Source organism: Trachemys scripta, chromosome 8 (assembly GCF_013100865.1).
Source record: "Trachemys scripta elegans isolate TJP31775 chromosome 8, CAS_Tse_1.0, whole genome shotgun sequence".
In the NCBI taxonomy this organism is placed as follows: domain Eukaryota; kingdom Metazoa; phylum Chordata; order Testudines; family Emydidae; genus Trachemys; species Trachemys scripta.
The window spans coordinates 3,360,271-3,384,440 of record NC_048305.1 but is presented as its reverse complement, the minus strand read 5'-3'; the positions used below and the strand labels follow the sequence as shown (position 1 = coordinate 3,384,440).

At 41.6% G+C, this 24,170-nt stretch overlaps 1 protein-coding gene across 8 annotated transcripts in view; it reads left to right on the top strand.

Moving 5' to 3' along the window:
• SGCD (sarcoglycan delta) overlaps positions 1 to 24,170 on the top strand; it is a 501,599-nt gene that overhangs the window by 359,317 nt on the left and 118,112 nt on the right. For all 8 annotated transcript variants that reach the window (XM_034778041.1, XM_034778046.1, XM_034778040.1 and 5 more), the window contains one exon: positions 20,240 to 20,341. In XM_034778041.1, coding sequence (XP_034633932.1) covers positions 20,240 to 20,341 — 102 coding nt within the window. The remainder of the gene's footprint in view (positions 1 to 20,239; positions 20,342 to 24,170) is intronic.

Below are 24,170 nucleotides of genomic sequence, written 5' to 3'. Positions count from 1 at the left end.
CTCACTCACTCACGCAGAGATATGCTACTGGTCTAAGTGACACACAGTTCCTTACAAATAAGAAGGACCGTCTGTACTTGGAATTTTCATTTTGCTCCAAAGATAAAGTGAGATTTAAAATGACATGACTTCAGAACTTTTTACTCTTGGAGCTGAAATAATTTGATCACCATTTAAGGAAATAATGAGTAAAGGAAAGAGGACTAAAAACTGCTTCTAGATGGACAGCAATAATATTCCTCGCTTTCTGTAGATTGGATCCAATTCCACAATCCATGCTCACATCAACCAGTAAGATCTCACACAAGAAGTTCTACTCAGTTCGTTATATTTAAGGAAGTTCTCTAACCCCCTAAGTTATACCATATTCATGGACAACATGGTTAACACAAACTGGTTTCAGAAATTCACACTGTGTGCTTGTCAGAGTTTTGCTTATTTTCTTTAGAAGTTCCGAAGATCACATCAAGTGCGACAGGATTCTGCCAATAACACTTCGTAAATTTACAGCACTGTATGGAGCTAAACCTAACTCTGAATTGCTTTGTCATTAAGAATAGAATAGGTATAATTAATGTAACACTTGTAACCCAGATCAGTATCACAGAAAGATAGTATCCAAGAGTAATGTACATTAGAAAATGCACATGACCTGAAGGCAAATCCAACGGCGTATCACAAGGAACAGAATCCAGAAAATACTAAGTATGTCTTTAGATTTCATAAGTCATGTGAATTTACTGCTGGTGAAAAGTGCTGGTGATTGAGGTTACATACAGCTGATAAATAAACCTGCGTATTGTAAATCGATGAGCTAATTCCAGATGCTGTCCTGCTGTAGGGGATGCTTATTGAAGAAGGGGGAAATGCCCCAAACCCCCAATAAAATGGATTTTTCTAATGAGGTGATGCACAGAGATGTGCTTTTTTAGGGGCAGATTCAGGTTAAAAAAAGAAAAACCAAAACAAAATGTCTCTCTCCAGCTACCACTTTCCAGAATCTTTGAAAAAGTGACTAAGAAAAGGAGTGATGCACAGCCCAGGCCTACTGTACGATAGGAACTAAATCTTTCTGTACATTTTTGCATTTGGTTCTTGTATGTTTCATATAACAGCCTGATTTTCATGCATGTAATATTGCACTCCTGACTGTCAGGAGTGTATGTCAGCTTGTTATGACTCAGTGAGCACCCTTGCTGTAAATTGAAAATAGCGTCGAGATGGCTTGCTGATATGAAAAGATGTGACTCTTTGCCTTCCTTTTTCTCAGAAAATAAACAGTCGGAAAAATTCCTTATCTCATGACTTACATTTGCTTCAGCGTTCTAGGAAGTGTAAACTACCATGATAATATTGGAAATTATATTCGGAGGCAGCATCTTGCACTATGAGTCTGGACTCCAGCTTTTGATGACTATTAATGCACCTATTTCCTTGCTGTGTAATGTATCCCTATTTATCACTCTGACCGAATAGTTTATAGACTCACTTTAATAAAGGCACAGACAATAAGCATTATACAAATTTTAAAGATGCAAAGCAAGGTATAAGCAAATAATAATAATACCTCACTCTTGTCTAGCGCTGTTCACCCAAGATCTCAAAGCGCTCTGCAAAAGCAGTCAGAATCATTATCCCCATTTTACAGGTGGGGAAACTGGGGCATGACTGACTAAAGGGACTTGCCTAAGGTCACCCGGTAGCAGGGCTGGGAATAGAACCCAGGTGTCCTGAGTGCCAGTCCAGTGCTCTCTCCACTCTATCACATGTTTGAAAGTTATTGATTTCTTCCTTTATTCCTCACAAACGGGAATCCCAGAGTTTCCCCACTGTAGCACTGTAAGAGAGGAAGGATGATGCAGTGATTACAGCACTAGCTTCGGGCGTGAGAGACCTGGTTTCAAGTTCCTGTTCTGCCACAGAATTCCTGCATGACCTTGGGGAAATCACTTAGCCTCTTTATACGTCTTTATACTGAATCACAGACGTTTCCACATCTAATGTGGCAGTACTCAAGGGTCTCTTCTCATTTCATTTAACTCCCACTAACTAGACTCCTCACTGAACTAAGGTCCAGGTCCTTGACTGATATAAATTGGTGTAGCTCCATTGAAATCAAATCAGTGGAGCTACACCATCTTATGCCAGCTAAGGATCTGGCCTGTTGCTCTGCTACCACAAATAGTGACAGTGGACTCCAAAGATATGTAATATACTTTTCCTGTTTCAGTAATTCTTTGTTGGCATTTGTACATAAAGAAATAGAAATCAATGTACTTTTGGGGACAGTCTGTTACAGCTCCCTCATTTCTATGCTTTCCCCAGAGCCTTCCTGCTAACAATGTCATACACACACTATAGATAACTGTGGGAGACAGTTTAAATTATTTTTCGGTATACTCTGATAGTGAAAGAGCAAAACTGTATATTTTTTGTGACAAATACAGCTATAAAAATTCTGTGGTGGTTCCTTGACCAAGAAGGCAGCTTCTTAATCAAGGAACTAAGGTTGCTTCTCAACACAGGGAATCTGATTTTAAGGCAAGTTCCTTCCTACCGATGACACAGCAATAAACTGTTAATTCTGCCCATTAAGGCTTATTAAATAGGGTGGGGCCTATTAAATTAATAAAATAAATTAATCAATCCCTGAAATGATTGCGGTGGAACAATTTTTATAGTGGGGGTGCTGAGAGCCATTGTACCAAACGGTAAACTCTGGATATGATGGAAACCACTTCAAGCCAGGAGGTGCTGCTACACCCCCAGCATCCCTCGTTCCAGGGAGAGTTTGGATTCTAACATGTTTAAAATCAGGATCTTGACGATCACAGCCTGTTCAAACTGAATAATTTTCCACAGGATCGGAAATGTATCCGGATACCTGCATCCATGTCTCTTGTAGCATCATTGACCGTTGCTACAGAGAAGAGATTGAACAAGAGTGGACCAGTTACGCAGCCCTGCTTAATACTATTAGTGATAGGAAATGGGTCAGACAGAACTCTATCTATGCAGGCTCGTTTGAGCTCTCCATCAGGAAATAGCCTCAGAATGTTGTCCAAGATTACCCAATAACAGTCAACGCCTAGGTCTGCTGTCAGTGTCAAATGCTTTAGCCCCAGGTCTGTACAGACAGTGTAGAGGTTCTGTTGCTGTTCTCTGCATTTCTTCTACATCTGACAGGCTACAAATATCAGGACTGGCATGCCTTGTGTTGGTCTAAAACCACATTGTGATTCCGGTAGCAGGTGGTTAGCGTTGTTGTGTAGCAGACGATCAGAGAGTACTCTGGTCAGAACCTTTCTGGAGATGGAGAGTAACAAGATACCATGATAGTTACCACGATTGGATTTTTTTGCCTTTCCTCTTGTGTATGGTGACAATGGTGGTGTCTTTGAAGTCTTGCATTACATCTTCAGTACTCCATATATTGAGAAATAGTCTGTGTAGTCACCTTAGCTGGATCTCACCTCCACACTTAAATATTTCTGCAGGAATGCCATCAGATCCGGGAGCCCTGAAGTTCATGGCACTGATTGTGGTGCTGACTTCGTCAGGGTTGGGGCTACATCCATGTTGTCATTACATGTTGGCTGATCCACTACTCATATTAGTCTCTCATCTGTGATGTTGGATGGTATTGTTGAATGTTGGTGCCACCTCTGAAGGACTTTTCCTTTGCCAGTGATCAGTGTTAGGCCAACCTCACTTTTCAAAGGCACTGTAGTGGTATGTGTAGGACAATATACATCTTTCAAAGCAGCATAGAAGTCTTTGGTCTCATGGCAGTCGGTGTAGCCCTGGATTTCATCTGCCTTGGCATTCCACCGTTGATCCTGAATATGTCTAAGCTTCCATTAGATGTCATGACACAAATTTCTGTATGTTCTAACTGTATGTTCTAACTATGCCAACAGGAATATGGAAGACAAGAATTTGACGATGCAGCTCATGTTTTTTGTTGAGTAGCTATCGAATTCCTGCCTCATTCTTGTCAAACCCATCTTGATGATGTCATTTTGCTGTACCCAAGGTGGTGAGAGCAGTTTGATATACAGTGTCACAAAAAGTGCCCACTCACTGTTTACATTAGCACCAGGAGCCAAGCCAGCAGGTCAGACAAATCAGCTGTAACACTACTGTAGAGCTGTGCTTGCATAGCTTCATCTTGTCATCACTTTCCGGTGAACTGTCTGATTGGTTTAGTTGATGACTTGCAATGCACTGGCCAAATTACTAATAAGAGTTTAGGGCGGATCATGCGGTGGTTCATCCAGCAGTTTGCCCCGTGCCTAGCTTACAGCGATCTGTACATCCTATAGATCTCGCCCCTGGTTGAGGATGTCATCGATAAGATACCATCGTTTGGATCTTGGGTGCATCCAGGACATTTTCTTTTTGTCTGGTAGGCGCAAAAAGATATTTGTGATTGCTAATTGCTGCTTGATCCACCCTTTAAGTAGGAGAGTTCCATTGCTATTCTCTTTTCTAGTCCGAGGCTGTCTGATGGCAGGCTGCCAGATTACCACATTACTTCCAACCCCTGCATTAAAGTCGGCCATGGTAATCAGTCTATCTGACGCCGATGTAGACACGAAGAGTTTGTCTAAGTCACTATAGAACTTTTCATTCTCATCATCGGCATTTGTCATGATAGAAGCATAAGCACTGATGATGGTTAGCATATTGCTTATGTTTCAGTGCCAACCATAGAACCATAACTTGTGTCTTTGGGTAGACTTTCAAGCTTGGAAGCAATGGAGTTGCTAATGGCAAAACCAACACCCAGTTGTTGTGGCTCTGAGGATGGACGACCTCACCAGAAGAACATGGACCCTGCAGCAATCTCTGTGAGTTGCCCTTCGTCAGGGAGTCTGGTTTCACTGGGTGCAGGAGTTTCAATCTTATACATGGCCAGTTCTCTTGCAACAAGTGCTGTGCCTCTCTCAGGTCAGCTGGGGGTAGGGTGGCTACATAAAGTCTGCACATTTCACAAAGCTAACTGGTGTCGTGAGCCTGTTATATGCAGGTCTGCAACTATGACCGCCAGGGTCACTACGCCTTTTGCTTCGCCATTTTCCCATCACTGTCAGACTTTCTTCCATCATCAGAACACACTCGTGGATTGTTGTTAGTGTGATGGCTTATGTCGCTCCATCCATGCTGTCTCGCCTGTTCATCTGTGCTCCAGTGACCTGCATTCACAAGACGACTGGCAGGGGTTAGGGTGTAGTCTATGCCTGCATCCACTTGCTACGCCATTGTAGAATGTAATGCCCTTGTCTGCCATAGAAACCACTGAGGTCTTCACTGTCAACCCAGCAGCTAGGGGCATGGATTCATGAGCGTCAGGGCATGTCCACGCACCAGTCGGCCTGTTCACTACACTTCTAGGGCCCCATTCTGCTCCGAGATCCTTTGCAGAGTTTGCCTGGGCGCACAAGGACATAGCTACTGGTTGGTACCGCTCAGGAAGTACTGCAAGGGGCTTGCCCGGGGGAGAGGCTATGTATCATCAGGGAGGATTTTTGCACCTTCCTTTTCACTTAAACGAGGCTAGCTGGTGGTCTGTGATGATGCTAGTAAGATCACTACATTGATCACTGGCACTAGACGTTACATACAGACTATGCCACTAACCCTGCTGTGGAACTAACTGACCATTAATTGCTCAGGTAGGTAGGCAGGCAGATTTTCCCTCCAGAAAAACGTGTTATTTGTCTTATTACAAACACACATGCACTATTTACATCCCATGTTTTGTGTCTACAGTAAAAATCCATTTATGGTGATGTTCCAGTAAAATTAAAGTTCCAGGTTGTTTCAGTGTGCCACAGTGGGCAAACTACGGTTCCGACCCTCTGCTTAGAGTGAAGTTGTTCTGTAAAAAAAAAAAGAGAGAGAGAGAAGAAAAGTCCACTATACGAGGATTGTTCTGTATTCCTTTCATTTCATATTCCTTGAGCTTGTAGCAGCATGCCCTAGAAAAGGTCACAGCATCCTGGGGGACATCTCCTATCCAGATTGGTGATGGGAAGGGGGCACTGCCCTAGCACACGTTAGAAAACTACCGTGTATCATATGTCACAGTTGTTTCATCTTTACTCACAAGAGGTCTAGGGACTAGAACAGCTGGCAAGTACAATATCAGGACTGCCATGTTTTGGCAAAACTACTTGTGTTGGGGAGTGGGAGCCAGGGGAGTTTTACACCGCATCTACTAACACTGTGCCTCTCTTCAGTTAGTGCAAAGAGCCTCGTGGCAAGAGAACTGCTAACGATCCGATCTAACTGATGGAAAGGCTCCCATTGATTTCAAAGGCAGTTGGATCAAACCACAAATGCATCCACAAAAAGAAAGAAAGAAAGGTTCATGATTTAAAACAGTATGCGCTAAATTTATCGCTGGCGTTAAACTCTTGACTCCCGAGGACTCGCGCCAGGAATGAGTTTGGCCCAATATATTCACATTTTTTTAAAATTGTGTTTACTCTTTCCTTCACTCCGTGATTGACAGTGGCTGTAATTCCTGATTATAAGAACATAATGTCTCAAATTTGTCTTTGAGACACCTAGTGCATTGGGGCAAATTTATGTGCTAGTAGTTTTCTTATTAAACTTCTGCTCAGTAAGTACAGTGCACGTTCCTGCTAGTAATAGATTTTTTTTTCCCTCCGAGAGAGCGAATTTCTGTAGGGTGGAAATTTCTTCCTTCTAATTAGCATGAGCACGGTAATAAATCAGAGTAAAAAGTTGGAGAATTTAAGGGACATGTTTGGAATTAATGTTGAATTTAGGGTATGAAACCTCAATATCAGCTGTTGGAGCAAAAAAGCAGAAAAACGCTTAAGAGAAAATGGGTCTTTTTATAATGCTTTGGTGGCAAAATGTTCCATAGCAGGGAATTGGGATGCATGAATGACAAATTTTGAACTATTTGCTACAGTATTAGTGGAAAGGAAGTTATTACCCTAGAGAGAAATTCTGCATAGGTTTTCTGTTGTAGTAACAATGTTGGGATTCATAATCAGTTTTCCAGTATGTCAACTAATCCTTTTTACTGTAAAAACTTACACTCAAATTGGGTGGCATATTTGATAGAAGTAATGGTTTTCCTATACAATACATCATAGCCCTGTGATCTCAGTAGGGATCTGTTTTTAAAAGACACACAGTATGCCCTAGAATAGCTCTAGTATGACGCAGTGTATTTCTGAACTGATTGTTCTTCAAGCACTGGGAGAGTGATTTATTTCAAAATTATTCTGGTGTTAATTTGGGAAATTTTTAATTGCTTTTGTCAAGGGTAAGTTAATTGGAAAAGTAACTTGAAAGTACATTTGGTATTTTTCTTCTCTTTGCTTAAGGAATTTTTTCAAATTCCTTCCATTCTAACTCCCACTAAAGTCAATGCAAATATTCCCATTGACTTTAATGGGAGTTGGATAAGACCCTAAACCAGGGCTCGTCAACCTTTCAGAAGTGGTGTGCCAAGTTTTCATTTATTCACTCTCATTTAAGGTTTCGCGTGCCAGTCATACATTTTAACGTTTTTAGAAGGTCTCTTTCTATAAGTCTATAATATAGAACTCAACTATTGTTGTACGTAAAGTAAATAAGGTTTTTAAAATATTTAAGAAGCTTCATTTAAAATTAAGTTAAAATGCAGAGCCCCCCGGACCAGTGGCCAAGACCCGGGCAGTGTGAGTGCCACTGAAAATCAGCTCGCGTGCCGCCTTTGGCATACGGGCCATAGGTTGCCTACCCCTGCCCTAAACAGACCATTCAAATCAGTGGTATTCTTTCTATTGAATTCAATGAGAACACAATCAGCTCCTGAAACAGTACACTGGGGATCGGCACCAAGGAAACATGGGTTTGATCAAAATCCATTGGGAGTTCACCTGGATGTTTGGAAGAAGGAGAAATTGGCCTGGTCTAGGTGGGGATCAGAGTCTGGTTTAGAGCAGCCCGAGTAAACCCAAATCATTGAGGGGCTAATGAGCTTTGGTTTATAACCCAGCATTACCTAGGAAGCCTGTGGAAAAACCAGGAGCTGCAGAACCCAGTTGTTTTGTATTGCAATCCACTGCCTTAAACCACAAGACCATCCTTTCTCTTCTTATCATCTGCTGCCTTATTTTCTACACACTTTTGAACTTCTACAGCAAATGGGGCCAGGGTCTTACAAACAGTAGGAGTTTGCCACTGTAAAAATGTTTGTGAGCTTTTTGTAAATGTGATTTTAATTGCACATACATTATCACGGGGTGGATTGATTTAAATCCAAGTGGTTTAATCACCAATGTTAAATAATTGATTTTAATCTTGTTTTGCGTTTGTTCTTTTTAGTTATTTTCCTAAAAAAAGGTTAATTTCCAATGGTTGGTAACTACTACAACATGTTAATTTGCAACCAAATATAGCCTTTACACTAAATTTGATACTACTTTTTGCTAAGGATACACCATATCTATTCATATTTATTTAAGCAATTATATATTCAATATATTCTTATCCTTAATTATCAAATTTTGTACAGTGTTAGAAAATGGTGACTAACCCGTTTCCTGTTTCCTCAATATTATTTTACTCAGGATTTGTGTCAAACTGCATTTGGACAGAAATTGGAATTTAATTAAATGTTCAAAAGAACATTTTAAAATGGATTTTTAGTAGTTAAATAAAATTACCTTAAATCTGGTAGATACATAAGAAAAAGGAAAGTAAATTTATCAAAACTTAGGCACTTAGGAGCCAAAATCCCATTGACAGCTAGTGGGATTTAGGCTCCTAAGTGTCTAAACCACTCTTGAAAATGAGATATAGGCTCATAAATACCTAGAATTAGTAGGTCTCATCCTCTCCCACCTGGATTTTATTCATAGATTGGAAGAGGAAAACATTTTTTCCTGCCTTTTTAACTTCCAGTCAGTTTTCTGCTTTGAATGAGAAATAGTCAATGGGTTGCCATAAAACCCGACCAAAACAAGCATGATTGGTCCAAAAACCTTCAGCTAAACTGAAACCAAAAGTAATTAAGGCAAAAGCATTTCTGCACAACAGAAATGGAAAGTGCTTATGTATGGAAAAGGAAGAAAACAATATCGGTACTTGTTAACTGCAGTTCATGATACTGTGAAATATTCATAAAGCTTGATCTGATAAGTTAAAGATGTTGTCCTCCTGGTTCTGTATATAATTTTAAAAGCCTCACCGTTTACATCATTGAGATTTGTGGAGGGCTCATTGATACTCCATTCTTTCTTTCTTGAACTAATTTTAACAGATTGTAGTATGTTTAGTGGCTTTAACATAAGCTGTCATAATTTCAAATTTAATTTTAAACCGGTTTACGTTTACAAAGAAAAATGTACCGTATTTAATTTAAGCCTTAAAAACCTGATTTAAATAAGAGTAATATACTTTTTTTTTAATTGTCAATTTTTATCTACCTTGCAGTATCAGCAAACAATTTCCCTTTCACACAGTACTCTTTGGTTTACTAACAGTCACCTTAAGTCCATTGCGTTATCCCGATAACTTCATAGCATATAAAGCTTCAACAGGAGCCTGTATGGGTCATTTTTGGGTGGGTAAGTGGATAACTAACACAGCTGGTGCTCGCTCATTAATTCGGTTCTCAGCCTTCCTGTGACTGATTGCCTCAGCTGCAGAGATTATTCAGAGGGGTCTCTCACAGGTTGGCAACAGCTTATGGAGAAAAGCCTTCTGTGAGTCAGTTTCTCCCATTTGCATGTTAGTGTTGTAGTTACGGTTCATAAGAAGGGCCATACTGCGTCAGACTTAAGGTCCATCTAGCTCAGTATCCTGTCTTCCAACAGTGGCCAATGCCACATGCCACAGAGGGAATGAACAGAACAGGGAATCAAGTGACCCATCCCATCGCCCATTCCCAGCTTCTGGCAAACAGAGGCTAGGGACACCATCCCTGCCCGGCCTCGCTAGCAGCCACTGGTATTGTTTTACCCCGTTGATTTGGTGCTAGCAATCTGGACATGTCCTGGCTGAATCTCCCTCTTCCCCCAAACGTGGGATATGTACCTCCTCGCAGTCCGGTTAAGTATTTTGGAAACCTTCCTCCCTTCCCCTGCTTTCACCCACGGGGTGTCACCCTATCCTACACCACATTAATTGCCATTAATCAGAAGTTCTACCTTTTTATCTGTGATACATGTGAATCGGAAACCCAGGGGCAGTGAACAGAAGGGATCTCTCTCTTTCCTCACAGTGTTCAGTCTGTCCTGGCATTTAAAACCACAGTGCCTGCCCTGACTTTTCAAAGCTCAACGACTATTATTCGTTGTTCCTGGGAGCCTCTGATTCACCCAGAATATAACTGATACAATGTGCAGCACCCCTTATTCTAACATGCACCGAACTGTTCAACTGCACCACCTTTGTTTTAAGATCATACTACTTCAAAGGTGCTGTATATGACATTGGCGGGTGCCATCTGAATTGACCGAGTATTTAGCCACTATATTGCGCTCGCTTGACTTGCATTTGCAATTCCCAGTGCACGTGTGTGCAAGTTGAGGATTTGCACATGCTCAGATATATAGACACATAATGCTGATGTGTGATTGTACGTAGTCAAGAAAGGTGAATACTTTTGAAGATATGGGTCCAAACCATATGTCCCTATCTGCTTATGGAGGTTGGAATTGATGGGCCGTTTGACTGTCCCTGATTGGCAGAAAGATACAACAGCCTTAGAAATACCATAGGTTAGGTTAGATTAAGTTGAGGTACAGTAAAGCAAAGTAGAGCGTGGAACTGTTACTAATCACAGTGTCCAATCTGTCTCCACATTTGAAACCAAATTAAATAATTGGTTGCCGTTGCTTCAGTTATCTTCAAAAATTTCAGTAGATGGCAATTTATTGCAAAGCATCCTGCCGTTCATCTGCGGTGAACACTGTGTACGTGCATTTTGTATTAGTTAAAACCAAGCAGTTGTTAGTTTTCCACATGCCATGTCTCTAACATTTAAAGGAGTCAGTTGTTTTTTCTTTGAGTTTGTCGCTGAGTCTTGTTTTCTTTAATTAGCACTTAAAAAGCTACTCTGGTCTGGGCATTGGACGTAGGTGTGCCGGCCAAACCAAAGGCTCAACGGCCAGAACTCAGCTGTACTCAAAAGAAAAAGACCTCGTGTGCGCGTGACTATGATATTTATGCCGGTTTAGCTCCTCTCTAAACTGCACTCGGTCACCAAAGACAAGTCCAGAAGTGGCTAGCTCTGGAAATAAGGTGCCACCTAGATCAGTCAGAGAGGAAGAAGCAATCACACAGCCTTCTGCTTATTTTGGAGATGCCAGTGTTTTAGGCCCTTCAATTTAAACATCTATAATTTAACAGGAACTGGGGCTTTGGATCCCAATGGTAAAATCATACTGCAGATGGGTAGCCAGATACTTGCACTGCATTTGATTCTGAAATTACAGGAGAGTAATGGGGGTAGGCTGGTAGAGCAAGAAGAGGATTAGATACAACGTAGAGCAGCTGAATTGATTATGGAGGCTTTAAATCTCAAATCTAAGATACAGGGGGAGCACAGGAATCCTCCAATGGAAAAACTGTTCTGCATTAACTTATTTGTAAACTTTGGTTTTATTGAGCTGTATAATAATTGTACATATCCTCAAGCAATGCTGAACACAACGATCGATAATACAAGCAATGATAATCAGATGTTACAGCAGTCTGACATGAACACAGCTCTCCAAAGATAATTCTGTCCCACAAGACATTACCCAGCTTAACTTCAGCTCCTTCCTGTGAAAAACTAAAGCCTCTTTCCCATGCAGAGGAAAACCTTGTAGACAGTTTTGCTCCTGAAAGCCGACCAAGAGGAGTAGATAATGGGGAAAGGCAGCCCGCCCCCTTTTCAGGAAGGGCTTGTAGGAGGTCAACACTGTCTGAAAAATGGATGGGGCTGGCTGAGGAGGGGAATGGACAAGGCAGACGTGATTCAGGGCATTTCCCTGTGACAATATCCACTGTTAGAATCCTTGTAGAGCACAAAGCAAAAAGGAAAGGTGTCCTCCATGTGTGGAAACCCCGGGACAGCCACAGAAGCACAGAGGAGGCTTAATTAATTAATTTGCAAAATCCTTTTGGATCCTTGAATGAAGAGCTCCATGTAATAATAATACCTAGTTCTTCTATAGCACTTTTCATTAATAGATTTCAAAGCACTTTTCAAAGGCGGTATGTATCGTTATCCCCATTCTACAGATGGGAAAACTGAGGCACAAAGAAAGGAAGTGACTTGCCCAAGTTACCCAGCATTCCAGTGGCAGAGCTAGGAATAGAACCTGGGCCTCCCAGTCCCGTGCTCCATCCAGTGCAGTGTTGTAATACTGCTTTGAGTTTATATTTGGAGAAACCTGTTGGGGGAATAATCAGTAAAATTCTAAGATTTAAAGTCAATATAAAGCGATGGGAGGAATCCTAGAATCCTAGAACTGGAAGGGACCACGAGAGGTCATCTAGTCTGGTCCCCTGCACTCGTGGCAGGACGGATGGTCCTATGGCTTAGTCAGAAGACCTGGGTTCTATTTCTGGCTCTACCAACAGGGGAAATCACCTTCCCTCCCTATACCTCATCTTGTAGAATAGGAACAGTAATAGTAATAAATCCCTGCCTCGCACGGGGGTGGTGAGGATTAGTTCATTCATAAGTGCTTTGAGATCCACAAAGGGAAGATACTATAGAAGAAAAATGTCGTCTTTATTTATTTTCTTGAGGAGAGATTTTACAAAGGCCCCTTGGAAGTCGATGTTCGCTGGGCACCCAAGCCCAGTTTGAAAATAACCCCTTTATTGTGAAAATAGCTGTCCAGGTTAGAGTGGCTAAAGTAGCTTCCAGATGTCTACTACAGAAAAATCTCTCTCTTTGATGAGTGTCCGGTGGATAGGAATTCCATTGACTAAATCCCTCAGCTACAAAAGATAAAATTAAAAACAAAGTATAAAAAAATGCAAAGCCAAAAAAAAAACTTAAGACTTTAACTAGAAATTCAGCCCCCACTTTCCAAACGAGGCCCACAAGAAACTTAGCTTTCAGATAGATATCAGCGATCTAGAGCCTTTCCCCTACACTAACACCATCATCTTGTAATTGGTTGTTAAACTGAGCTCCTTTCAAGCTAATAAAAACCCTTTCTCATTCAGCAACATTGAATTGACATTTTTGTAATTCAGGATCTTACCATCACAGTTCCATTTTACTACATAACAGTCAGCAGCAGCACATAATTTTTTATGCCTGCCCATTAGAAGGCATCGTATAAAAAGAAAGGTGGTTTAGATGATAACATTGATGTGAAAGTTTTCACTGTACCCTACTGAAGAACTGAACAATTTAAAGCGGGTGGTGTTGAAAAGATCATAGAATCATAGAATATCAGGGTTGGAAGGGACCTCAGGAGGTATCTAGTCCAATCCCCTGCTCAAAGCAGGACCAATCCCCAACTAAATCATCCCAGCCAGGGCTTTGTCAAGCCTGACCTTAAAAACCTCTAAGGAAGGAGATTCTACCACCTCCCTAGGGAACCCAAGATCTAATACCTTGTTTTTGCCAAGGGTCAGCATAGAGAAATGGGATTTTAATACAAAGCCATTGTTCTAGGCAACTCTTGTACCAGTGCCAGCAGCATCGTGTCATTCATACTAAAAATTAGGAAATTTGATGAAAAACAAAAAAAACCAAACTATAACTGAAACTGCCCAAACAGTTTCTTTTTCCTGCAGTTTTCCAGATAGCTGTATACATTTATGTCTGTATTTATTGCTTATAGATTTGTTTCTCCTATCTTAGACCTCAATTCAGCAAAGCAACCCTCTACAGGACAGCACTTAAATATGTGCTTAACTTTAAGCACATACTTAAGTGACACTGAAGTCAATGGGACTTAAGCACCTAAGTGCTATCCTATATCAAGATGCTGATAGGTGCAGCTAATACATTTTTTGACTTTAATGGGCTTTTAAGCTCTGATCCAGCAAAGCACTTCTACATGTGTTTAGCTTTAAGCATATGAGTATTCCCTTTGAGGTCAGTTATACTATATCTGTGCTTCGGTAATTTAGTTGATCGGGACCTTGCACTCCTGGCTCGTTACAAAATTTGACATAAGACACAATTGCAATAAGTATACCGAACAGGTGCCTCAGGGTTACATCTGAAAATCTTCAAAGAAAACATCTACATAGTCATCCCTGCCAGCCAGTCTAGCACCCATCTAGGATGACCACCTTTTCAAAATGCAAAAACAGGACACATGCAGGAGCCCCGCCCCCTCCGTGGTCCTGCCTCCTGCTCCTCCTCTTTCCCCTGAGTCCCCGCCCCCTGGCCAGGCCAGAAGCCAGAGCCAGGCAAGCGGTAAGAGCCGCCCAGGGAGCTCGGACCCCTGTGAGGAGCCCCGGACCCTCCATCTGCCCTAGGCGGGGCGGGACAGGGTGCTCAAGAGCAGCCCTGGGCCGCGTACCTGCCCCCGGGGTGTATCGCCCAGGGCAGGTGGAGAGTCTGGGACTCTGGGGCTCCCCACAGCAGCCCAGGCTCCCTGGACAGCTCTTAGTACTGCCTGGCTCTGGCTTCTGGCCTGGGGTGAAGAGGAGGAACAGGGGGCAGGCAGGGCCTCATGGTCAGCCCCCATCCACCCCCTGGGAAGAGGGTGGTGCTGCCCCTGAGCCTTGGGCCGGTGCGGAGCGGTGCCTCAAGGAATCCAGAACAAATGCTTTCCTGGAGTCATTCAGACTGGGACTTGAAATGTATGTTTCGGGACTGCCCCGTCCACTCACTATCTCAGTGTTACACTGTTTGTATCCCCCCAGGGACAGGAAGGTAGGCTGTCTCATGGAGGGCAAATAAGGATATATATTTTATAGTTATATCATTATATAACTTTTAATGGAGAAGTCAAGGACTTTTTCATCCCGGCCAGCTTGCTACGGAGCAAGGGTCCATGAATTTTTATAGGTTTGGTTCTATATATGTTCAGGGTAGTAGAGCCTGGATTTTAAGTGTCTTTTAAACCATGATTAACATGCTTATTAAAAACACGTCACACTAGCCAGTCTTTCACACACAAAAATTGAACTATATTTTATATGTATTTTGGTGTCTTGATATGATTGTCACCGTTATTTAATTCTTTTCTAATGGAACATAAACTTCACTTTATATTAATTAAGTTAGTGCCTGCCAGGACTTGCCTTTTTTATTTGAAACTGATGTGATGACATTTGCATTTTTAGCCGTAACCCATGACTTCACCGTGAGAAAGAGCCAGCCTTAATCAGGAGTGTCACTGTTAGAATCAGATGGTAACACCTTTAGAGTTAAACACTAATGGCTGGGTCCAAAGGCCAATGACGTTAACAGGTGTCTTTCCATTGTCTTCAATGGATTTGGATCAGATCTTAGAACACATGGGGTACGTCTACACTGCAGTGTAAGCCCAGGGTTCAAATTCAGCTTCAAGCCTAACCCACCTTCTGCCTACACACAAATCGCAGTAACCCAGGGCTCGGACCCAGTGTACAAATGAGTGTAGACGCTCTAGCCATAGGTCAACAACCCCAGGATCTGCTCACTTGAGCTCTACTAACCCAGAGTTTACATTGCAGTATAGACATACCCCTGGTATCTGATGTGCAGGGGTTTTGAGATGGGCAGAGGTGGGAGCAAGGAGATTGGGAGATGCAGAGAGGAAGAATACTGAATCGAGGCTCAGTGAAAGTATCAAAGCATGGCATTGGCGATGAGCGTCGCATGGTGGGAACCCGGGTGAAAAAGGCCGAGAGAAACATAGCAGGGAGAGAGAAACAGAGACAAGAGGACAGAGACATAAGAAAACGTATCCCATGAGAGTGAGTGTCACTCTCAATGCTTGCAGAATAACCATGTCAGGCACTAAACAGCGGAGTTCAGGATTGTGTCTCGTTGGAGATGGCTGACCTTACAGTGCTAAGCTAGAAAGCTCATGGAAGATACCAGCTTGCATGTCCTGCAGCTTTTCCAAATGAAAACAGAGGAGGCTGCACTGTGAAACCCCTGAGAGCATATAACCTCACTGAAATACCTATTTCAGGAACGTTTTTGTAGAGCTTTTTTGGCACTACAAAGGGTAGGTCCGCAGATTCTCAGAGTGGGTCCTCATCTGTCTGTAGCTATAGGGGGCTCCTCCCAACCCTCTCCTGACAGCTCAGATGACAGGTTCTGAGGCTGGCGGAGAAAGGTCCAAGCAGGAAGCCAAGGCTGTGTTCCTCCTGCTTTGTGTCCCTGCCAGAGGCTGCAGAAGGAGAAGTTTGTGCTTCGTGCTCTGCAGCTGTCTCATCCATCGGGTCCAAAAGGTTTCGCTTTGTCCGCCTGACCCCAACTGAGGGGCCAGTTCCCCACCTATAGTGAGTCTGACAACCAGGCTGCAAATGTCTCAAAGGACGGCAGGAAAATGAAAGGGCCCTTGGTTACATCAATGGGCAGCAGCCCAGCACAGGGAAACCATGAAGAGGACTGGCTGAGTCTGCCACAGGCAGAGCAAGAAGTGGCTGGTAAGACCCGACCATACACCTTCCTGCAGCCCAGGTCTCATAACCACCCACCTTTCTTTGTTGGGGATTTTCAGGGGAGAAACCACAAATTCTCCCAGTCTTGAACACAGCAGATTCTGCAGACAGCGGTAATAATTCCTGCTCACTCAGAATAGCAGAGCATGCCACTATCGAAATTTAATCTGAATTCTTCAGTGCAAACCTAATCATATTTCACTCATTTTCCTTTATACTTCTGCTGAAGATAAATGCACTCCCTTCTGCATCAACAACAACTCAGAATCCATAAGCCAGCATTTTTCACCTGGGACAAGGAACGTAGGAACTTGCACTTTGTTACATATCTCATCCCCTCCCTTCAAACAATCAATACAGTTCTCAGCATATGGCTCTTTTCAAAGGTTGTGTACAGTTTCCATTTCTAAATGATATGCTAGCATTAATTTTCACAGCCCTGAGCCTGGCTTTGTTCTGAAGAAACCTTATCCTGGTAGAGAGTCTCTTTCCCCATTCCACTGCAAAATCCAGCAGCTATGTGAAACCCTCTAATTGCCACCTCAGTGAAATACAGGAACACCTTGCAAATGGCAAGCGTGGTTTATGCTGTTCCAAACAGCAATGCTGGGACATTTACGTGATTGTACTATCTGTTTGATATTGTCCCTCTAAAGTCATGTCTCCTTCCGCACCTTGCACTAATAATTCATACAAATCTGTTTGGATTTTGCATTATCCCTTCTTCTTTAGTAGCAATCACCCCTCTTGGGCTGTCAGATGTCTACACAATCCGTTGCTGGAGAGGAAGGTGTCTGGGAGTTGCGGGAGAAGGGGGAAATGGACAGCAGTGTTCTGTTTTATGCAGCTTAATTGAAGCACACTGTTCACCTCAGCGTAGATGTTGCCTGCTTGGATTGTCTAAGTGTTCTCTAGTCACTCAGTCCTGGAGGAGTTGATTAGCAGAGTTCAGAGAGCAGCACCCCATCCCAAGAGACCCAAAGGTGTCATGGGGAATTCCAGGGGGACCCAAGACAATGTATATATTTAAAGACCAGTATAGTTCTTTCACCCTTCCTGATCCTCAAATTCCTGAGGCCAGCCTCACCTGTAACCCTCAGGACCCTCTGCTTCAATGTCTGTCATGGCCTCTCTCCCCACAGCACAAATGCCACCACCCTCCTCGTTCTTTTCCCCGGCTGTTCTCTCCCAGCCCTCCCCTTACACCGAGCCATAGATGACAGCCCTACACAGAGCGACTGTAGGCTCTGTTCCATTCTGCCCCTCGCCTGAAAGCCCAGTGGAATGCCACCATCCCTTTGCTGTTACTGTCTTGCATAGGGAAAAACAACAACATGAGATGGAGGTGAGATCGATTGGAAACTCATTCCCAATGAGAGCACTCACCTGGACACGAAAAGAAACCTTCCCTTTGCAAACTTGAGAATCGTTCTGAATGTTCAAAATGGCATTTTGCATTTAAATGTGCTATTTGATTATACATTTATATTTACAATCCCCCCACACACATCTTTTTTCTTCAAGTAATTATAGCTTAAATGAGCCTAAACAGCCTGTCTTAATAAAAGATTTGACTTTCTCTCCCAAGCTAAGATGAAATGTTTTTAACTTGGGCCATTTCTGCTGTGTTCTGATGCATCTGTATACCTGTCTCATTGTATAAAAGCCATAAGAAAAACTCATACAGAATTTTGACATATATTTTGTTTGCTATTATAATTTGTCAGACATTTCATTACATCTTGGAAACACACAACTAAACAATTTCTAAAGGAAATAGACTATTTGCAGTCATCTGCTGGAGGCCTGCAGCCAATAATTCACACCATTTGTCAAAAAGATTTTTCACCTCTAAGCACAAGGAGCTTTGGGGACGGTGTGCAGCTATCATGTGAGTAGGCCTGGAGCCTGGGAGCGCATTACAATGCTATGCTGGAGAGAAGATGAGGACTGATAGCTATGAAGATCAAATCTGAATGGGCAGCTGGTGGAATGTGCATTACTTCAGTAGTTTAATGCCTGATCAGTGGGATTTTGTGATGGTTAGTGGAAAAGGCAGGGGCCTCCCATAGATCAAATAACAAATCTGAATATGTTGAAATAGAGGTTCAAATTATTTGCATTTTTTTCCCTATGGAAGGAATTTGATTTGTCTTATTATCCCTTGCAAAACCCAAGGCCAGGTTTGCAAAAACAGAGGTGAGATCCACCTGCAAAAAATTGCCTCTCCCAATTCAGTAGCACTCTGGGCTGTATATCACCCTGCTGGTCCCAGCCAGGTGGAAGGAACCGAAACCATCCCTCTGTTGTGCCTCATCTCAGGGAGGAGGCAGAACCAGCACCACATAGAGGTGGGATCAGTGGAGAATACATGCCAGGCAAGAGTCTTCACCTGGCAACACCTCCCAGCAGCCAGAAACTCTTCTTTCTAGCAGTAGAGCAACCCCCGAAATTCCCCACCATTACCACCTTTTATCTACCCCGGGAAACTGCCGGTTCCCAGTTGGCTTAAACACCTGGGGGCTAACCAATGGTCAGATATTGCAAACTTTCTAGATCTCCTAAGTTAAGATTTTCAAAGCCACTTAGGAGATTTGGACAGCAATTTCCATTGCTTTTAAAAAGGAATTAAAATCTCTTAGGTAACTTTGCAAATCTCAGCCATATGCTTTATCTCAGCAACCAAAGCAGCTACTTGCTAACTTGAGTATTGTTCTGAATATTGAAAATGACATTCAGCATTTGTATATTTTCTTAGCTGATACACTTAACTTTGCAATTCGCACTCCCGCACCCACACATACTTTTTTCAGGTAATTACATCTTAAACTAAACTAGAACACCTCTCTGAAAAAATGACATGACTTTCAAAAGGTAAAGGTGAAATATTGTTAATGTAAGCCTATTCTGCTTTTTTTTTGATGCATCTGTATTCCTGTCATATGATATAAAAGATATGAGAAAAACTCATATAAAATTTGACACTGGTAAAGTACTTTCCATAACTTTTTAAATAGCTTTCTTTCTCACTATTGTTTATAATTTCAGGGAAGCACCAGAGAATTGCATTGTCTTTGCTGAACCATATATAAAACAAAAGAGAGAGATTAAGTTACACAGTGCACTTAATTACAGTGCCGTGACAGAAGTAACATAAGCACATAACTACAACTACTGTAATTTGAAATTGGTTTTTATAAAGTTAAACCTCATTTTACTAGTCTGATAACTGAAGAATTAATGTCTTCTATATGTGAACTCATCATGAGTGGAAAGGTAATATCAACATACGGACACATTACAGTGAGCAGTTTCATGTTAACACAGAATGTCACCTTATCATCTCTCTGTCTGTCTCTGAGCAGAGATGACTAGCCTAAAAGGGCATCTTTCATCTGTGTAAACGGTTTACCAGGGGGCATTGCAGATTGCTTGGAACAGAATTTTCTCACAGAAATGGAGTTAAAAGGATAATACAAGTAATTGCATTATGCAATGCCTCCCAGTGTTTTACATGTTCTTCTGCACTGGAAAAAACAACAACAATAACTTTTGTTTCAGTTTTTGACAGCCTCACTCGGGTATTTAGAAATCATAGCTAATAGGGTTTTTTTTGTGTGTGCGTGTGTGTGTATTTCAGGATGGAATGGGGAACCTGAGAATCACAGAGAAAGGTCTGAAGCTAGAAGGAGATTCAGAATTCTTGAAACCTCTCTACGCCAAAGAAATCCGGTCCAGACCAGTAAGTTATCCAGAAAAGCAAAAGAATGATCACATTTCTGTACTCTAAACACTAGAAAATATATCCATAACAATGGCACCCTGCCACTTCACATCTATAAATTAGCTTGGCTACACCATGCAAGGCTAATTTGGGGAATGAGCCAGTAGCATGTTTGTTGTGTAGTTACATGTATTTTTGCATGAGGAGAAGGCAGTGTTGTTTGAAGAGCAGATAAAATACTTCCAGGACATCTAAGATTTCAGATAGACTTTTCTCCTCCTTTTGATGTAGGACATGTATTAATAAGAAGTCCTCATTGCAGAATTCCTCACTTTTCATGGGTAGAGAGATGGCAGATAGTTGTGAAATCCACCCTGCAGTTTATCAATACTGCTGAGACCATAGATGTGTGATCAATACATATGGGTCTGATTCAGCCATGATTAATCACCGTAAACTCTTTCTTACCGTGGGCTCAATTCTGCAAGGTGCTGAGGACTCAGCAATTTTTGTAATTACATGCAGCTAAAACTAACAGCAAATGTGGGAAAATTAATAAAAGTCTAAATCAAGTGTGATTAAAATAGCAGCATCTTTATGGTAAAATTTAATTTACTGTCAGCTCTTTCTGACCATCCTCATGCAACTTTGTTTGGCATAAGCAACTTTGAAAGACTGAATAGGTTATGTGCAGCGTCTGTTTCCTATTGATACTTCATGGAAGGCATCAGACATCCTGTTTCCTGTTCAGAAATGTTAATTTGAATTGGATAGCAACTTCCCACTTGATGACAGTGGCAGATAGCTAATTAAATATTAACATCTCTGTATCTCTACATTTCAGTGGTCTTGTAGCAATTGGAACTGTTTAGAGTAATCAATGCAACATCCAATACAATATTCGATGTAATTACTGAAGGTTGTAACCCCTTTAGAATGGCCGTTGATTAGTTTGTGCAATCATTCTAGTTTAGGATGAGAAGCGAATGAAAAAATATTGATATTTATAAATGTTTCCATGTGGGATTTAAAGGAGAGCCTTAGAACCCTGTACATGTAAATTAATTCACTAAGCATGGAGTACATGAAGAAATGCATCATATAAATACATTTATTTTGTTAGATTTTGGAAATGCTCTTTGTTTTCTTAAAATCAAATATTAAGCTGCATTTATTGCTACTGGGAAGTTCATTCTTTAGTCCTCATCATCTTAATCTACATATCAGTATGGTGGAGGGACAAAAGATATCTTCTCATGCTAGTTGAAGCTATAATACCAGACTGCATGCTATGATTGGTGGTTTTATGAAGGCCAAACGGGAGGTAATACAAATCCTGTGGGAATGTTACTTCCATAGAGGACTTTTCCCTCCTTACATTATATTGCTGTTGTTCTGAGAAGACTTTAGCTGTGAATCCAAAGGGCCAGATCAAAAACCCAGTGATATCTATGAGCGTCTTTCCACTGACTTCAGTGAGCGGTGGATCAGCCTCACCATCTGTATGGAACTTTACCACATGAACAGCTCCACTGACTTCCCAGTGAAGTTGCATGGGGGGTAGCCAACGCAAAAATTATCCAGATCTTTCCAACGGTCAGACCACATTCAGACCTGGTGGTCAGCAGGTGCAACTCTGGTTTCAGTGAAATTGTGCTTTCTTATGCCAGGGTTCTGAATTTGATTCACCATATCCAAGTGAGACTGCTGCATAAGGTGATCCTTTTGGAATAGATGCAAGTACTTCTAAATTACCAGAACTATAATCTTCCATATACTGGCAGTAACTTGTTTCTGCTCTAATCAAAGCATTCTTGCAAAAATGAAATGTATCACCAATTACTGAGCTTGAGGGATATAGTAAAAGCTAAGTGCTAAACTCAGTTCTCAGTTGCATCTCTGAAAATCAATAATAATTCCATTACCATTGAGTTACTTAGGATTTTTGCTAGTGCAAAATGTGGTTTTAAAAATGCACAGTGTAAGAGACAAGAACTTTAAATAGCGGTAAACAATAAAACATGCCAAGACTATGTTAATGTATAATATTTTCATGTGTTTTAGTAAACAACCTAAGAGTGCAGACTGCTAGCTTAGCTAATGGTTTTATTTATTGCTCAACAGACTTGCAAATTATGGTTATTTATAGTAGATGAAGTACAGCAAAAGATAGAGAATGATATTTCAGTGTAATTTCATCTAGTAGCATAGTTACACAATCAATTCAGTGTTAACTGTATGTAGTCGAGATCATGGGGCCAGACTCGTGGTGAGGGTAGTTACACTCCCATGATCTCAGTGAAGTTGTGCCAGTTCTCCATTTGATCACATGGGTGAATCATAGAGTACTCCCTATCTTTATGAATCTCTCTCTCTCTCTCTCTCTCTCTCTCTCTCTCTCTCTGGATAGAACGAGGTAATCCCTGTGGAAATGTCTTAGGAATGCATCTCGATAACTGATGGTAGCCTCAGTTCATGCTTTGAGCAGGGGGGTGGACTAGATGACCTCCTGAGGTCCCTTCCAACCCTGATATTCTATGATTCTGTTATTCATCAGCCACTTCTTTCCTTCTCAGATGCATCTTTAATTCCATCATAGATCATGATTAAAAGCATCTACATTTTCCTTAGAAATCAGAGCCTCAGGCCTAAAGATAGCAGAAGTTCTCCATTAAAAGATACATTTAATTTTCACTGTAGGGCCAGATTGCCCCCTCTTGGGGAAAACCATGGGCTAGGAAGAAGGAAAACCCCACAAGGTGTACAGGAACCCTTTGGCTGCTCTAATTTACCCTGAAGCTGAAGCAGCTGTAGTGGTTTCAGAATAAGGGAGCTGTAACTGGCTACCTGATGCCCTTCACCCTTTGTGCTGAGCGGTTGAGTTCAATCTGATCGCCTCTGGAAAGGTGTCCCACAATTGAGGTCCTGCCACTGAAATTGCACCCGAGCATAGTCCATAGTCTACAGGTAGCGCTGATGCATGTGATTTATCATGATCAAAGGGAGACATGTTTGTAGGATCGCCTTTATGAAATACTGTCAGTATATTACTGGGCATCAGAGCATCACGGGCAGTTTCGTGAATGCTGAGGCTGTTCTAGTCGTAATTTTGAGAAACTAGTGCTAATTTTGCTGCAGTGATGGGTGCATCCTTTAGCCTTGTTTTAAAGGGAAATGATAGATGCCCCAGATTCTCCAGAAGTGAGCAGAGCATCTTCAACTCCTTGCTGAACATATTGTACACTAAACTGTATTTTCCATGCCACTTGCATGCAACATGAGCATCTTGCTGCCTTTAATTAAGAAGTTAACTGGACCATGAAGTATTGCCTGAGTAAATATAAGTGATTTGTACTTCGCCAAGAAGGCACATTAGGTATCTTTTCATTTCTTTACTTGCACATAAATTACGGAGATTATTAAAAATTGGAAGGGTCATCTCTAAGCCCATCTGCAGCCCAGATTCATTGTTGCTCTCAAAAGGTAACTGTCTTTCCAACAGTTGTAATTTATTGTGGACAATTGTGTGAACCATCTGCTTATCTTTTAAAATAAGACAAATAAACTTCTAGTGAAAGTTGCACGTAAGATCACAAGTGCTAATTTTATGTGCTGGAAAGCAGTTATAACAGGTTTTTGTGTGTGTGTGTGGTCTCAATCTGCTGTTGTTTTGATTTGACTAGAATTTTAAAAAGTGAAAATTTCATACCTTTTTTGAGAAGAGCTGTTAACAGGCAGGTTCCTTGAAACTTCCTTTAAGCTAAGCTTTATCCTTCTTTAATGCTAATTATTTGGTTTGTTTTGAGGTTGAGACACTTCCATGTCTATAGGCAATATTTAAGGGAAT